The sequence below is a fragment of the Tursiops truncatus genome, chromosome 9 (assembly GCF_011762595.2).
Source record: "Tursiops truncatus isolate mTurTru1 chromosome 9, mTurTru1.mat.Y, whole genome shotgun sequence".
NCBI classification, from domain to species: Eukaryota; Metazoa; Chordata; class Mammalia; order Artiodactyla; family Delphinidae; genus Tursiops; species Tursiops truncatus.
The window spans coordinates 98,892,823-98,910,253 of record NC_047042.1 but is presented as its reverse complement, the minus strand read 5'-3'; the positions used below and the strand labels follow the sequence as shown (position 1 = coordinate 98,910,253).

The 17,431-nt window shown below is 44.9% G+C and overlaps 1 protein-coding gene across 8 annotated transcripts; it reads left to right on the top strand.

The window, feature by feature from the left end:
• Positions 1-719: 719 nt before the first annotated feature.
• Positions 720-17,217, top strand: LOC101326546 (GTPase IMAP family member 5-like). 8 transcript variants are annotated; one of them, XM_033863471.2, is made up of 4 exons: positions 720-921; positions 7,393-7,462; positions 11,399-11,447; positions 13,369-17,217. In XM_033863471.2, exons 3-4 carry the CDS (start codon positions 11,405-11,407, stop codon positions 14,253-14,255), a joined length of 930 nt encoding a protein of 309 aa, XP_033719362.1. In that variant the 5' UTR covers positions 720-921; positions 7,393-7,462; positions 11,399-11,404; the 3' UTR covers positions 14,256-17,217. The 8 variants fall into 8 exon arrangements, with proteins under 8 accessions (XP_033719362.1, XP_033719358.1, XP_033719359.1 ...); XM_033863467.2 differs by lacking the exon at positions 7,393-7,462 and adding an exon at positions 3,397-3,445; XM_033863470.2 differs by lacking the exon at positions 720-921 and adding an exon at positions 3,430-3,445.
• Positions 17,218-17,431: the final 214 nt, after the last annotated feature.

Here is a 17,431-nt window from a genome sequence, read left to right as displayed (position 1 = left end):
CAGTCAACTCCAGAAAGTTTGAGTTAGGTTCGTGACCTGACCAGTCCTAGGGCCAGTCCTTTTGTAGCCTGTTCACCACACCATTGGCTCTTTTGCTGACCTCACTCTCATGACCCTCTTGAGAGAAGACAGAACAACTAGAACTGGTGACACCAGCACAGAGGAGCAGACTAAGCCTCCTCCTAAGGCTAATTCAGGAATTGTGTAAAGGTACCCATCCTCAACATACCGGCTAGCTTCAAGTCCTTCAGTAGCTGAGACTTCCTTGCTCAGATAAAACTCTGCTTCTGGATTTTTCTGACAGACTGGACCCCAGAGGAGCCCTGGCCACATGGATGTCCAGTCAATGGACAGCTGTTGAGAAAAGCTATCATGTTCTTTGTCCTGGGGCAGGAGGCTCTCTGGACTTATTTGATATGGGGGGAAAATGCCTACAGGGTAAAAAGTCACTGAAGATTAGATCACTAAACAGTTCTAGAAGGAGAGTCAGGCCTCGGGGTCCTACAACACCCTTCCCTTCCTCAGGTATGACAAGATATTTGGTATCGAGGGGCCCTGCTGGAGACACACACCACATTAGTCACACCAGGAGGGAGGTTTTGTAAGGGAAATGCTTTAAGCCCACAGTGAATGTTCCTGTCTCTTTAAGTCATCACCACCATCTAACCCTCCCTCTGCGCTTTCCAGAGCTCTGAGTCTCAAAGGTCTGAGACTTCCTCTGTGCACACTGGGAGAAAACAGCCTGCAACACTCACAACCAAGGGGAAAGCAGAGATCAGGGCTTTCTCAGATCACCTGTCAGAGTCTGTCACCAGGAAAAGCGAGCCCCGGCAGGGGACAGGAGCTGCAACCAACCAGAAGGAACATGGCTGTGAGGGCATTTACTGTGTGAGCACCTGGGTTCCACCAGGCACCATGTGGGTAAGTGAAAGCTAGAGTCGTTAAGATGGGGCGTCCGGATTTGTAAAGATGTCACAAGTTTCCAGTAGAGGAAGTTCGAAAGAAGGTTTATGAGCATATTCTCCAGTCTGGAGGGCACACATTCCTGTCTGCTTCCACACTCCCTCCATACAGTGAGAGAAGTGTGTGCTGGAACCACACCTCGGAATAAACTACGTTTTCAAAGGCATTCAGCATTGCCCAAGCGGCATTTCAGCACAGACAGAAGATATTTCTGTGGCCCTGAAAGCAGTCTAACTTCAGAGCAAGTTACAATGTGGTGAGTCAGGATACCATCAGAATTCACCCCCCAGATTCTCCCTCTCCCCTCTGTCCCACAGGAGGGGACCCTCCAGAAATTTAAGAGGCCCAGAACTAGGTCTTCAACCCCTCTCCGTGCATGACCCCTTACACGTCTGCTCCCTAATTCAGGTCTCTCCCACGCCAGCTGCAGGGACACCTCAATTTCATCATCTGTACAGTGAAGGGGTCTGAATAAATAGCTCATTTCCAAACTCTGATTTGTGGACTGATTACATCAGATACATCAGGTTCATAAATCGGAATTTCTGAGCATGGTCCCCCCAGAATGGACATTTTTAAAGAACACTCAAGTAATTCTGAAAAACAGCAAATCTGAGAGGCACTAAACTACATGAACTTTGAGTTTTCAGACGATTCCGAATACAGGATTCTACACGTTTTTTTGTTTGTTTGTTTTTTGTTTTTGCGGTACACAGGCCTCTCACTGTTGCGGCCTTTCCCATTGCGGAGCACAGGCTCCGGACACGCAGGCTCAGCGGCCATGGCTCACGGGCCCAGCCGCTCCGCGACATGCGGGATCTTCCCGGACCGGGGCACGAACCCGTGTCCCCTGCATCGGCAGGTGGACTCTCAACCACTGCGCCACCAGGGAAGCCCAGGATTCTACATGTTTTACGTAGCTCAATAACTAAGAACCATTTGTCGTCCCAGATTGCAGTGGGAGCTCACCTCCTTCTTGAAAATTATTTTAAATGATTTTAACCCCCATTTCAAACGATATGGAAAGTCCAGTTGCCTATTCGAGAGTTCTGTGGATTCCCCATAACCCACTTCCTCATTTCCAGCTTTGACAAGGACATCTTGCTTCAGCTAAATTTTTCTTCTTGGCTCTGAACCTTGTGGCCTCTTTCTTCATTTCTGCTCTGGTGTCAATTATGGGAGTTTGTTGATTTCTAGACACAAAATAAACTAATCATATTATGTGATTAGTAAACTTTACAGTAAAGTTTACCTGGGGTAAACTTTACAGAAAGCTTTGGATGGGGTGTAACGGGGGGCGGGGTGACAGGGGTGGGGTGGGTAACGGGGGGTGGGGGCGGCGGCAGGAGAGTTACTGCAGACACACTGAGAGCTTTGGCTTGAGCTCTAGGCAAACCTGCCATGTGAGTCCTTTGGCCAAAGACAGGTTACTCAGCCAACCTCTCCCTTTGTTTTTGCGTCGTTGTTGGTGCCAATAGGGGGAGAACACAGTTACCTGTAGGAACCAGGTGGGCGACATGAAGAGGTAGAATTTGAAACGGACGTTGAAGCACAGACAGGACTCAGGCAGAAATGTGCGGTGGGATGAATGGTCCACAAGGTGGGTTGGAAAAGGCCCTGAAATCTGCTGTTTGTGGAGGGGCTGACTGGGGAGGGGATTAGGTGGGAATGAGGCTGGAGTAGACTGAGGGGAGACTGTGCTGTCGTGTTCAGGCACTCGTGTGATCAGGCAAACTTGACCACAGAACGTTTAATTGTATTAAATAATGTTGGAGTGGGTATTCTACTTCAAAAAGCCTCAGGTTTGAGGCAAGAACATAAAAACCTGGAAGGGAGCATCCCACTCTCACCCTATTTAGACATATTAGGACGAGCCAAATCATGTGGTTTTCTGAGAGCAGGAGCTCTCCAGACCAGTTTGGGAAATACGTCTGATTTCCAATTTCCAAAAACAAAATTCCAATTTTCTTCTTGTTTGTTTCCCAGGCCAACAACCCTAAGGTAGGTCCTAAGTCAGTGAGCAAACTTTCTTGTTCTCAGGGTTTTCCAAAGCCCCCCACCCCACCCCTGGCTGCTGAATCTCCTGGGAAAACTTATTTTCTACCACTTATGTCACTAACATAAAATTACCTGGGAAAATTAATATCTAAAGCTTACTCATTGACATAGAGTATTGTCAAATGCACTCTGCTCCGTGCATTTCAAGGTCCTGAAAGACAAAACAAGCTCGCCAAGTGTTCTCACAGTATCATCCCAGCCCCAGACCAGGCTCTTCCAATGTCTTCCCTAAATTCTGATGCTCGGAGAGGGCAGGAACTATGACATTTTCACTGTGGTGTCACCAGCTCTTTGGATTTTGCCTGGCACATTGGAGGTAGTTATACTTATTTGATGAATGAATGATTGAACAAATGGTGTTTGGGACTCTTTCAGTTAATCATGAGAGGACAGAAAACAGCAAGAGATGAAGAAAATGACTATGGTAAGAACACGCCTCACAACATGTGTTTGCCCCCAGGTGTGAGCTCCGGGTAGCAAGGGGGATGGGCTATCTCAACACTGAATGGAGGGAAGCCCCAGAGCTTTCTCGATGCTGGGATGAAACAGCAAGAGCCCTGGGGCTGGCATTTGACCTAGATCTCTGCCCCTGACCTGCTGTGAGATACTGAGTTCTTTGACGAACCTGCACCTCTGTTCCCAAAGTAAAATGAATAAACCTCCTCTGATCTCCACAGAAGGGGATGTAGAGGGAATCCAACTATATACTAGAGGGAACATGACTCACCAGGTAGAAGGTGTTAGGGAACAAGGATGGAGGGTTAACCAGGTATCTTATTAGGCAGCAGGTCTAAGAGAGAGGAGAGGAAGAGGAGGGAAAGAGGGAGGGGAGAAGAGATGGTCTCATCTTATCCTCCCAACAGCCCTATGAGGACGGCGCTACATTAATGATCCCATTTGTGCAGAAGAGGTTTAGCACTTAGATTAAGCATCTTCCCAGGGTTACACTGCTGGCCGGGGGTGGGGCTGTGATTCAGACCGAGGGTGTGGGACACCAGACAGCCCTCGTGGCCAGGCCCACTGGCCCTCCTGCCTATCTTCGGTAAGAGGGTATCTGGGGAAGTAAGGCAGAGGCCACTGAAGTTGTCAAAAACGGTCCAGCTCTGCCCAGTGTGGATGACAGATAATTTACAGCCTTTTATTTGAAGAGGAAAGTAATGTACTGAGAGTCAAGTGATTTTCTAAGGGTAAAACATGGCAAATCAGAACTGGAACTTATTTTTCCTTACTGTCCTATAGGAAGAGTTTCCTTAACCAGATACAGAGTCAAAATACCAAAATTTCTCAAAAACTGTCTAAGTGAATATATATGTATATATATTCATATCAACCACATACATCTCCTCTCACCTTTTCTTTTATCTCTTCAAGCTTAAAAATTCCTTGATCGTGTGCTGATGAAGTTTCTTTCATATTTCCATGCCCTGTTGCCTGGATCTGCTCTCATTTTATCTAAAGAGGTTCATATTTGGCTTACTTACGAGAGTTGTTTTTGGCCATGATGAGTTTTTCAAACAGAAGATTTCAAACAATGCATACCCTCTTACATAGTCTTGTACAATATTCAGTATTGTACAATATTCAATATTCTGGTACAATATTCAATATTCAACTGCCTGGCTGGGCAGATGCCACTACTCTTTCCAGAGAATACCCAATGGATTGAATTCCCTAGAAGAGGAATTCCTGTAAGTCCTTGGGGAAGCCAGAGCTAGGCTATGATTCAAGACTCATTTTTTTTTAAGCTTTTTTTAAATTTATTTTAAAAAATTTTTATTGGAGTGTAGTTGCTTTACAATGTTGTGTTAGTTTCTGGTCTACAGCAAAGTGAATCAGTTAGGCGTATACATATATCCCCTCTTTTTGTAGATTTCCTTCCCATTTAGGTCACCACAGAACATTGAGTAGAGTTCCCTGTGTTATGCAGTAGGTTCTTACTAGTTATCTATTTTATACATACTAGTGTATATATGTCAATTCCAATCTCCCATTTCATCCCACCCACCCCCATCCCCCCTTGGTATCCGTATGTTTGGTCTCTACACCTGTGTCTCTATTTCTGCTTTGCAAATAAGTTCATCTGTACCATTTGTCTAGATTCCACATATAAGCAATATTATACGATATTTGCTTTTTTCTCTTTCTGACTTACTTCACTCTGTATGACAGTCTCTAGGTCTATCCACATCTCTGCAAATGGCATTATTTTGTTCCTTTTTATGGCTGAGTAATATTACATTGTACATATGTGCCACTTCTTCTTTACCCATATTCCTCTGTCTATGGACATTTAGGTTGCTTCCATGTCCTGGCTATGGTAAATAGTGCTGCAATGAATATTGAGGTGCATGTATTTTATCTTTTTGAATTATGGTTTTCTCCAGGTACATGCCCAGTAGTGGGATTGCTGGGTCATATGGTAGTTCTATTTTTAGTTTTTTGCGGAACCTCCATACTGTTCTCCATAGTAGCTGTATCAATTTATATTCCCACCAACAGTGCAAGATGGTTCCCTTTTCTCCACACCCTCTCCAGCATTTATTGTTTGTAGTTTTTTTTTTTTTTGGTACGCGGGCCTCTCACTGTTGTGGCCTCTCCCGTTGCAGAGCACAGCCTCCGGACGTGCAGGTTCAGTGGCCATGGCTCACGGGCCCAGCCACTCCGTGGAATGTGGGATCTTCCCAGACTGGGGCACGAACCCGTGTCCCCTGCATCGGCAGGCAGACTCTCAACAACTGCGCCACCAGGGAAGCCCTGTTTGTAGATTTTTTGATGATGGCCACTCTGACCGGTGTGAGGTGATACCTCATTGTAGTTTTGATTTGCATTTCGCTAATAATTAGTGATGTTGAGCATCTTTTCATGTGTTTGTTGGCCATCTGTATGTCTTCTTCAGAGAAATGCCCATTTAGGTCTTCCAGCCATTTTTTGATTGGGCTGTTTGTTTTTTTGGTACTGAGCTGCAGGAGCTGTTTGTATATTTTGGAGATTAATCCCTTGTCGGTGGCCTCGTTTGCAAATATTTTCTCCTATTCTGAGAGTTGTCTTTTTGTTTTGTTTATGGGTTCCTTTGCTGGGCAAAAGCTTTGAAGTTTCATTAGGCCCCATTTGTTTATTTTTGTTTCCATTACTCTAGGACGTGGGTCAAAAAATATCTTGCTGCAATTTATGTCAAAGAGTGTTCTGCCTGTGTTTTCCTCTGAGAGTTTTACAGTGTCCAGCCTTACACTTAGGCCTGTGATCCATTTTGAGTATATTTCTGTGTGTGGTGTTAGGGCTTTTTTTTTTTTTTTTTCTGCCCCGGGAGCCTTCATCTGATAGTGGCAATGTTTGCCTTTTCTTATACAACTGCATTTGCGCTTGCTTATTCCAGCAATAAAATATTTTGAGATTTTTTCTAAATTTGTCTTTTACCTCTTTTTTTTTTTTAAGTAGTTGTCTTCCAAAATGATGTAGTATTTTGTTTTAATCATTATTTGGGGTCTTCATTATTTTTATACCTTACATTCAATCTCCTTCTCGGCCCAGTTCTTATTTATTTTATATTTCCTTTCACTCTACACCATTAATTTCAGGCACTCCTTTTTACTTTGGAAATAGTGTTAAATCGTGTATATCCCTTGATTTACTACATCTGAAAACACCTAAGATCTATTCTTCCACATGCTGGCGAAATAGCTCATGGGTACGCTGAAGAGAACTGCTTACCACTCCTCAAACATCACACACACCCCCCCAAGAAGAGACACCCAACCCCAAGAAACAAAAGACAAGGGTAGTCACTTTCTGCCTCCCAGCCCTGGGGAGTTTCTGGAAAGGAGGAAGGCTCCATTCTAACCTGTTCCGCATCTGGGCTCCAGCTTTGCACGAAGGTAGACAAGTCCTCCTTCCTGAGAAGCCAGTGATTCTTTCCTGTGCCAAAGAAAATAACTAACTTTCTCAGTAGATCTCTTTGTAGGTGCTTTCACAGGGAGACTCAGGTCAGCGTGGTCTGTGTTAGAGTGAGAGGTACTTGGACTCAACAGGAGAGATGAGACGTTGATCTTCCGGGAATGGTGGCCGGAGAGCACGACACGCCCGCGGAGGCAACAGGGCTCTTTAGCAACGGGGGAACTGGGGGGATTGGGGCCCGTGTTCTTCTCTTTCACGCTCCAAACATCACTTCTTTGCACACGTCTTAAAGAGGAAATGGGAGTGGGCGAGGGGCTCGCGGGCTCCGACAGGAAGCATCCCATTAAGGGGGAAGCACGCTCCGAACTCGCTGCTTTCCGGTTTCCGCAGCAGCAGTTTCGCCCCATCCGGAGGGGGTGTCCCCAACTGCGGGGACAGAGGGCGCACTCCGTCAGCCCCATTTTCCTTCTTGCCCTGCAGCCGTGCCCTGGAACCTTCGGCCGCGCGCTCGCGCCGACCCGCCGGCACCCAGCCCGCAGCGCCGCGCCTGGTAAGGGGAACCCGGCGGGGGTCCCAGCGTCCTGGGTGGAGGCCCGGGGAGGGGGGACGCGTCCTGGAGGCCGCGGCTGAGTCAGGGCTACTGATTTCTCGTGGGATCTGACACCGGTTACCATACTTCTGGGCTCTCCCATCAGTGAAACGGGGCGCCGATGGTGAGCGTTATGGGCAACCGCGGATTCCTAGCGGGAGGGAAGCGGCTTCGGGAACCTCTCACCCCGCGTTCACGGCCCACAGCTTTCCACAGCGTGGAGGTCTTTTCCGTCTAGTTGCCTACTTCTTAGCTCTTCTGACTTTCATAAGCTTCACGGGGTTTCATAAAGCTTCACTAAGATTCTCATCCCATTTGACAGATGAGTAAACTGAAACTCACCAGGTGCCGGAACTAGGTGGGGCGGACGTCTCAGTTTTAGCTCTTCACTTCCCCGCACCAGCCCCGCCCCATCCCTGACAAGCACCACGCCCCCTGAGGCCTGGGTACCGAGAGTCTATTCCTAGGGGTCCACAGGACAAGTTCGGGGTCATTATGTTCCCGCCCTCATTGAGCCACGTGCTCCAAACGGAACCTCTCAGTGAACATTGTTCATTGATCTTCTGAGAACCAGCCCATTCTCCCCCAAATACCCACGCTTTTCCTACAACACGATGTCGAACTCGACCGTATGGCAGACAGATTCCAGTGTGTACAGGAACCAACCCTTTGCTAAAGCTCCTGTGAGAGCCGCGTTATGAAATCACAACGCTAAACTCTGACACAAGTGATACCAGGAAACAGCGGGAGGGGGCAGGTGGGCGAAGGAGAATATGAATCAGGCAGACAGAAAGTATTTTTATCTTTCCTAAAACAGCATGAGAGAGCCTGCTTTCCAATGGTTTGATAAAGTAAGGTGCCGTCAAGATAAAATCAGGCTCGTGTAGTGTACAAATCAGGAGGTGCATTATATGCTCATTGGCTTCAACCTCCTACCTAAGCTACATCCTTCTGCTGCTCCTGTCAGATACTCTTATAATCTCTGCCCGCATGCTGCCCGCGACTCTCTCACGATTCCTGATCCCGCCTGGGGGAAGATTAAAAGGGTTTTCCTTGTGGAGAAGAAATCTGCCTTCACTCGCGATTCTCCCTCTTCTGTCTACGATGTGATTGACACGTGTCACGTTCCTTCGAGTTTAGGATGTTTCCCGATCTTTTCCTAGGCTGATTCTGTCCTTTTAATATTCTATGACTCATTTTAGCATCTCCATCAATATCCTTTCTGACTAGCCTCTGCACACTTCATTATTTGTTAATATCTGTCCAAAATAATCTACTCCTCGGTGGGACGTGTCTCCCCGGCAGCCTGACCCACTCAGAAGACGGTTCAGGAGGACCGTGCGTGCCTCTGCTAATGTAACCTGAACTTTGACTGGCTTTTGTGAGGCCACAGAGCTCCATTTGGGTCGCACTGATCATCAAGTCATGGGAAAACACCAGATTGCTTTAAACTGAAATACTTCCATTCCGAGCAACTTCTGGCCCTGCGATTTTACCTTTGAATAATCTTTTTTTTGCACTCAAGATTTTGCAATACAGTTCCCTTTGTTAGTTTTAGGGTAAGCTTCCAGCCTGCCTGCCTCAGTTTATGTCCTGACCATGGATGGCAGCATGGTATGTGGTGTTCCAAGAGGTTCATTGACAGTATAATCTCTTCTCCACCCTGATAAATCTAGGAGAATACACAGGCAAAATGAGCCATGTTTTGGTCTTAGCTCCATGGAAGTTGTGTGATCGTGGGCAGGTCAGTTGAGGCTCAGTTTCCTAATATTTTAATAGAAATTTTAATACCTATCTTGATCACATCATAGGGAATTTAGGAGAACGATTCAAAGAACGGACATGAAAGAAACTTGAAAATTACAAACGGCTGCACAGAGGATTATTACCATGGTAAAGTTCATCATCAACATTGTGACCACTGTCGTCATCGTCTTTACCACATCGATATATTGATTCCAATATATAGCAACTGCCGTCTGAAGTAGAAAAGATGTCAGAGGATTTGAGCAGTTTTAGCAAAAGCTGGAATGTTATTGACCAGAGGCCAGGACAGCGTGTGGGAGAATGTGGTGAGGAAAATGCTCTTCTCTGGGCTTAAGGAAAGGAAAGTGGTGCAGAAGGAGAAGGAAAGGAAGGAAGGAAGTTGCCTTAATAAATTCTGAGCATGTGCCAAGGGCTGGTTTCCCTAATGAGGGCCATTTCTAGTCTTCCCTCCTGAGTGAACAGAAGCATGTGAAAGAGGTAGAAATAACAGAATCGACCTGAATAGCAAATGAACTATGAAAACCGTTTTCAATTCAATGTTAATCAATAAACTGCACCTTTAAACCAATTAAGACATCCTAAGATATGCCCATCAGGGTGACCAAAAAATTAAAAATCTAATATCACCAAGCGTAGGTGAAGATTGGGGGGATTCTCACCCATGGCTGCTGCCAGCATGACTTAGCACAAGCTTCTTGGAGTCGTATTTGGCAGTATCTTGTCAGGTGGAAACTACATATCCCAGAGCAATCGTCCACGTGCACAAGGAGACGTGTAGGGGGATTCTTCTGCAGCGTGGTTTGTAGTAGCAAGCACGCATCTTGGCACACCAAGTGTTTGTTAATAAAATTGAGTTGGATAAAATGCTACATAAATAATGTCACTGACATAAAAGATTAAAATGCCAAAAAGTACCATATATTACCTATACATACATGTGTATCTCAGAATATTGGTTGCCTCTGAAGGGAAGAGGGAGAATGAGACGGGTTGGGGGGAGTCAAAAAATAAATAAATGGAACTATATGTGTAATGTTTTAACTTTTTCAGTCAAACCAAACAGCAGCAGTGAAAATGCCAAAATACTTAGATCTGTTCACTGCAAGTAGTGGGCATTTGTTTCATTACTCTGTGTATTTCTCCCCTTAAAATGTTTGCTTCAGAACTGCATAATCTTTAAAACTGAATAAATAAAATACAGTCTCGGAGATCATCTTAATTATAGTGGCACATTGCATGCTTGCCTTTTCTAATGCATGCTCACCTTTTCTAGCACCAAGAAGAATGACACAATATTATGTCTCATCTGAATGAAACATTTATCCCCATAGTTTTGCCAATTTCTGGGTATATCTACTGGAAAATTTTTTAAGTGGTTATTGGGAGACCCACAAGGAAAGACATGTGGTTTAAAACTGAGCAGGAAATGAATTTATCTTGAATTTGTCCTGAATGTTGACTCTGTCCCTCAGTCATGGCAGCAGCTTCTCTCCACCAGCTGCTCAGAGGGGAGGGAGGGTGGTGGCCGTGCTCCTCCGTCTTCTACTGCATCCTCTCATGTCTGTGCTCAAAGGAGCCCTGGATCCCCAATTCCACACTGCCATTGGAAGGTACATTGTACTTTCCTCCTTGCCACTGGGATATCCATCTGGTACAAAGAGTTTCTGGGGCTGGAAATGGCCAGTACTTCAAACAAGCCAATGTCATTTACAGCAAGGCAATTTTTATTCTCTAGTCTAGCAAGTTTGCTTACTTTGATTCCAATAATAATAGTAATAATAAAACAATAAACAAAATCCTGCTTCTCATTCCACAGAAGAAGACTTCCTTTATTTCATGCCTTTTCAGGTAGAGGGGAGATAATCAACTGACTTGTTTTCAAACATTTCATGCTCTCCTATAGGATGAGGAAAAAGCAGGAGTTCATTGTGTTAATATAACCTAGCATCACCTGGCTTGCTTAAAGTTATATATGGATATTTGAAAGTAAAATATAAGTTAGAAAATTAGCGATGGAAACGGCTCATCTAAGGATAATTATTCTTGGCTGTCTGAATTGGAGGTGTTCTCAGGCCTTACCAAGTCCCATATGGACACCTGCTTTTTATTCCTTTCCTTTTTTTATTCCAGAAGAGAATGGAAGGGCTTCAGAGGAGCAGATACGGGACTATGGCTGAAGGTAAGAAAGCCTCCAAATTCTCAAGAGCTCTAGGCATCAGGGAAGAGTCACTGTTTTCTCTCCTCCTCTCCCTCACCTCAAACACAGTGACAGAAAAGAAACCCAGTTATTTTCCACTGCAGAAGAAAAGGCAGCTATCATGTTCTTATCTTCCCCACCATCATCACAGCACACACACCCGAGTGTGAAGCTCTCCCCTGTGCCGTGATGTATGGGAAATGAGGAAATGAAACTTCAAGTCAGAGGTCAGGGGACTTGGAAACGAACTGTGAAAATGATATCCTTCCCTGCCTGCACTCAACTGAAAAGAGGAAAACTTCCCCATAAAGATTTAGTAAATCGTGTTTGCTAAAAAAAAAATCCAGGATACTTAAGAAAGGGAAGAACCAACACAGGGTAAAAGGAATAACAATAACAGATTTTAGGAGACTAAAATGAACTTAATTCATTTGAGCTCCTAAGAACTCCAGAAATCCTCGGATTCTCACTCTCTTCATCCCGTGAAGATTTTAGCTCTTGATGCAGGGTCACCCTCGACAACACCACTTTTGTTCTAATTTCCTGTCATTCTATCAGCCAAATTGACGATCTTTCCAATGCATGTGTTTCTTACACATGATGGTCTTATCATTTCTTCCTCAGCCACCGATCCAGGGTCATCTGTCAGACTGTTGCGGTCTCACACACACCTGCGAACTTCCCTCGGAGAGGAATCAGAACCAAGACAGAACACCAATATCCAGTGCAAATCCAAAGTAGATTAGTGATAGGCGTTTATTACGCACAAAAGCGCAAACCGATCGGGGCCTCACCAAAAGCAGGGTGAGACCCCGAGTCTTGTACGGGTGTGGTGTTTATATCCCAGGGTAACAGGATGTTCGTTCTAATTTTGAACTATTGGGTCGGCCATCCGGAACCCAGCGTCTTCCTGTTCACATTATGCTGGCAAGAAAAGCTCAATTTCACAGCAGCCAAGTCAGGCGGTTAGCAATAAAAGCAGTTACGGTGCAAACAGTTTTAAACCAAAACATTCCATCATTAATTCCAAGTATTACAATCGAAACTGTATGTTCTGGGACAGCATGTCCCGTCACAAGACTCCGTCCTTGACTTTAACGACAAGCTTTCTGTAGGCTCACGTTCAAACATCCAACTCCCCACCCAAAAAGAGGAAACCCAGGGCCATTCAGCTGGTCCTCGGTGGTAGGTCAGTGGAGCTCTTGACCTCTGAGACTTCCTTTACCCCGAAGGTTCAGATGAATGTGATTGGCAGCCTGTGTACCTGGGAATTAATTGGTGGGGGAAAGAGAGGTGATCATAGTTTCTCACTGATGACTTCTCATCCTCCACCTCTTTCTAATCTCACGTTTATTTAGCATGAAACTGGGCTAAGCACCTTCCCTGGAAAAGCTCAGGGACCAGCTTTCTGAAAGCTGTGTTTTCCCTGGTCCTGACGAAGTCCCTGGAGCATCCTTCACAGTGTAGCGGTTCTTACTCCTGGCTATGCGTCCAAGTTCGGGCTCCCAGTGTGGGCTTCCTGCCATTCAAGAGTCGCCTCAAGTTGTCTGCAAACATTTGTATGTATTTAAATATCACTGTTTGGCAGGGAGAGAGGTCCATAGCTTTCATGAGATACCATGAAAGGTCCGCGACCTAAAAATCTTAAGAATCACTAACTTTACCAACAAGGACCTACTGTATAGCACAGGGGACTCTGCTCAATATTCCGAAATAACCTAAATGAGAAAAGAGTTTGAAAAAGAATAGATACACGTATATGTATAGCGTAATCATTTTGCTGCACACCTGAAGCTAAGACAACATTGTTAATAAACTAAACTCCAAGATAAAATAAAATTTTTTTAAATCACTGACTTAGTAAAACTCGAAAAACTCTTTTTTTTTTTTTTTTTTTTTATAGGTGAGATAGAACATAAGCTGTTTGCAACCTCGTCCTCATTGCGGATCATCCTGGTGGGCACAACAGGCAGTGGGAAGAGCGCCACCGGGAACAGCGTCCTCTGCCAGCCAGTGTTTGAGTCCAGGCTGGCGGCCCAGTCGGTGACCAGGAAGTGTCAGGGCGCAACGGGCACGTGGGATGGGAGGAGCGTCCTGGTGGTGGACACGCCCCCCATGTTTGAGGCAAGGGCCCAGGACCAAGAGGCGTACGAGAACATCGGGGACTGCTACCTGCTCTCGGCCCCGGGGCCTCACGTGCTGCTGCTGGTGACCCAGCTGGGGCGCTTCACAGAGCAGGACGTGGTGGCCGTGACCAGGGTGAAGGAGGTCTTTGGGGCGAGAGCCCTGAGACACACGGTCATCCTCTTCACCCACAAGGAGGACTTGGGGGACGGATCCTTGCATGACTACGTAGCAAACACAGACAACGTCAGGCTGAGGGCCCTGGTCCGGGAGTGCGGGCACAGGTACTGCGCCTTCAGCAACCGGGCCTCCGGGGACGAGCAGAGGAAGCAGCTGGCCGAGCTGATGGCCGTGGTCGAGGGGCTGGAGAGGGAGCTCCAGGGCGCCTACCTCAGCAACGACCTCTTCTTTGATGCACAGCGGCTCCAGCAGGGCGGGGGCGACCCCCATGGAGAAGGTCACGTGCGCTACCTGGCCAAGGTGCGGTCGCATATTGCAAAGCAAAAGCAAGACCTGAAAGAGGCCCAGAGAAACGGCGCCTTCAAGGCGCTCCTGCGAGTCAAACACTGGATCGTTTCTCACATCGGAATATTTGCTGTTTTTGTTATATGCTTTTTGAGTTTGCTTGCCATTTTAATTAGCTTGTGTAGCACTCGCGAATGCTGAGCATTTTCAGATGATACCTGCCATCAGCTTCCATTTTTTCAGAGTCAGTATCTTTGTCTATGTTGATAAGGAACTTTATTTGCTTTTCGTGTAGTTTCACTTTCAATTTCCCTTCCTTGCACCAGACACACCATCCATTTTCTTCAGTTGCTTTATATTTTCTATCCACCTGACCCATCCATGGATCAGTCCAGAACAGGCTGTTGTCCAATGTCTGGAAACAGTTCTTTTACACAGGCATACCTCGGAAACATCGCAGGTTTGGTTCCAGACCACCACAACGAAGTGACTATCAAAAGTATCACACCAAGTTCTTGGTTTCCCCGTGCACATAAAGTTATGTTTATGCTACACTGTAGTCTATTTAGGGTGCAGTAGCATTTTGTCCAAAAAACAACGTATATACCTGAGTCTAAAATTACTTTACTGCTAACCATCATCTGAGCCTTCAGTGAGTCATAATCTTTTTGCTGGTGGAGGGTCTTCCTCCATGGTGACGGCTGCTGACGTTTGGGGCAGCTGTGACAATTCCTTAAAATAAGACAGCAGTGGAGTTTGCCACATCAATTGACTCTTCCTTTCACAAATGATTTCTCTGTTGCACACAATGCCATCTGATAGCATTTTACCCACCGTAGAACTTCTTTCTACGAATGGGTAGAAAGAAGAATTGGAATCAGTCCTCTCAAGCTCTGCTGTTGCTTTATCAATTAAATTTACGTAATATTCTAAATCCTTTGTTGTCACTTCAACAATGTTCACAGCACCTTCACCAGGAGTAGATTCCATCTCAAGAAACCTCTGTCTTTGCTCATTCATAAGAAGCAACTCCTTATCTGTTAAAGTTTTATCATGGGGTTACAGCAATTCAATCACATCTTCAGTCTCCACTTCTAATTCTAGTTCTCTTGCTGTTTCCACCACATCTGCAGTTACTTCTCCACTAAAGTGTTGAGCCCCTCAGAGTCGCCCATGAGGTTTGGAATCAGCTTCTTCCAAACTCTCGTTAATATTGATGTTTTGACATCTTCCCATGAATCATGAATAGTCTTAAGGGCTTCTAGAATGGTGAGTCCTTTCCAGAAGTTTTTCAATTAACTTTGCCCAGATCCATCAAAGGAATCACTATCGATGGCAGCTATAGCTTTACGAAATGTATTTCCTAAATAATAATACTTGAAAGTCAAAATTACTCCTTGATCCATGGGCTACAGAATGGATGAAATCTCAAACTGCTTAGAACTGCTTTTACGGCATCCCATAGGTTTTGGGTCATTGTGTTGTCGTTGTCATTTGTTTCTATGTATTTCTTTATTTCTTCTTTGATTTCTTCAGTGATCTCTTGCTTATTTAATAGCGCGCTGTTTAGCCTCCATGTATGTATGGCTTTTACAGCTTTTTTCCTGTAATTGGTTTCCAGTCTCATAATATTGTGGTCAGAAAAGATGCTTGATACGATTTCAATTTTCTTAAACTTTCCAAGCCTTGATTTGTGACCCAAGATGTGATCTATGCTGGAGAAAGTTCCACGTGCACTTGAGGAGAAAGTGTATTCTGCCACTTTGGGGTGGAATGTTCTATAAATATCAATTAAATCTATCCGGTCTGTTGTGTCATTTAAAGCTTGTGTTTCCTTATTTATTTTCATTTTGGATGATCTGTCCATGGGTGTAAGTGGGGTGTTAAAGTCCCCTGCTATTATTGTGTTACTGTCGGTTTCCCCTTTCATGGTTGTTAGCATTTGCCTTGTGTATTGAGGTGTTCCCCTGTTGGGTGCATAAACATTTATAATTGTTATATCTTCTTCTTGGATTGATCCCTTGATCATTATGTAGTGTCCTTCTTTATCTCTTGTAACAGTCTTTATTTTAAAGTCTTTTTTATCTGATACAAATATTGCTACTCCAGCTTTCTTTTGATTTCCATTCGCATGGAATATCTTTTTCCATCCCTTCACTTTCAGTCTGTATGTGTCCTTAGGTCTGAAGTGGGTCTCTTGTAGACAGCATATACATGGGTCTTGTTTTTGTATCCATTCAGCCAGTCTGTGTCTTTTGGTTGGGACATTTTTTTTTTTTTTTTTTTTTTGTGGTACGCGGGCCTCTCACTGCTGTGGCCTCTTCCGTTGCGGAGCACAGGCTCCGGACGCACAGGCTCAGCGGCCATGGCTCACGGGCCCAGCCGCTCCGCGGCATGTGGGATCTTCCCGGATCGGGGCATGAACCCGTGTCCCCTGCATCGGCAGGCGGACTCTCAACCACTGCGCCACCAGGGGAGCCCTGGTTGGGACATTTAATCCATTTACATTCAAGGTTATTATCAATATGTTTGTTCCTATTACCATTTTCTTAATTGTTTTGGGTTTGTTTTTGTGGGTTTTTTTCTTCTTTTGTGTTTCCTGCCTAGAGAAGTTCCTTTAGCATTTATTGGAAAGCTGGTTTGGTGGTGCTGAATTCTCTTAGCTTTTGCTTGTCTGAAAAGCTTTTGATTTCTCCATTGAATCTGAATGAGATCCTTGCTGGGTAGAGTAATCTTGGTTGTAGGTTTTTCTCTTTCATCACTTCAAGTATATCCTGCCACTCCCTCTGGCCTGCAGAGTTTCTGCTGAAAAATCAGCTGATAATCTTATGGGGATTCCTTTGTGTGTTTTGTTGTTGTTGTTTTTCCCTTGCTGCTTTTAATATTTTTTCTTTGAATTTAATTTTTGTTAGTTTGATTAATATGTGTTTTGATGTGTTTCTCCTAGGGTTTACCCTGTATGGGACTCTCTGTACCTCCTGGACTTGGGTGACTATTTCCTTTCCCATGTTAGGGAAGTTTTCTACTATAATCTCTTCAAATATTTTCTCAGACCCTTCCTTTTTCTCTTCTTCTGGGACCCTTATAATTCAGTCAGAACACACACATTTATCAATTAAGTTCACTGTCCTATATGGGTGCAGTTCGTGGCACCCCTAATCAATTATAACAGTAACCTCAAAGACAACTGATCACAGATCACTGTGATGAAAGGGGGCATGGGGAAGTCATTCTGGCTTATACGTGATTTAACTTGAACTTTATGCGAGCTAGAACAGCCTGTTTTGTGGCGTATTAAATGTACATTGTACATCTGCTTTAACCGTTAAAGAAAAGAATGCATTTAAAAATCACAATGGAGGGAATTTCCTGGTGAT

Excerpts from the sequence above, each read along its gene's own strand:
- LOC101326546 (XM_033863465.2), top strand. The coding sequence starts at position 9,532 with ATGTTATTGACCAGAGGCCAGGACAGCGTGTGGGAGAATGTG. Across the intron at positions 9,574-11,398 it reads ACAGCGTGTGGGAGAATGTG|AAGAGAATGGAAGGGCTTCA; the intron begins GTGAGGAAAATG and ends TTTTTATTCCAG. Across the intron at positions 11,448-13,368 it reads ATACGGGACTATGGCTGAAG|GTGAGATAGAACATAAGCTG; the intron begins GTAAGAAAGCCT and ends TTTTTTTTATAG.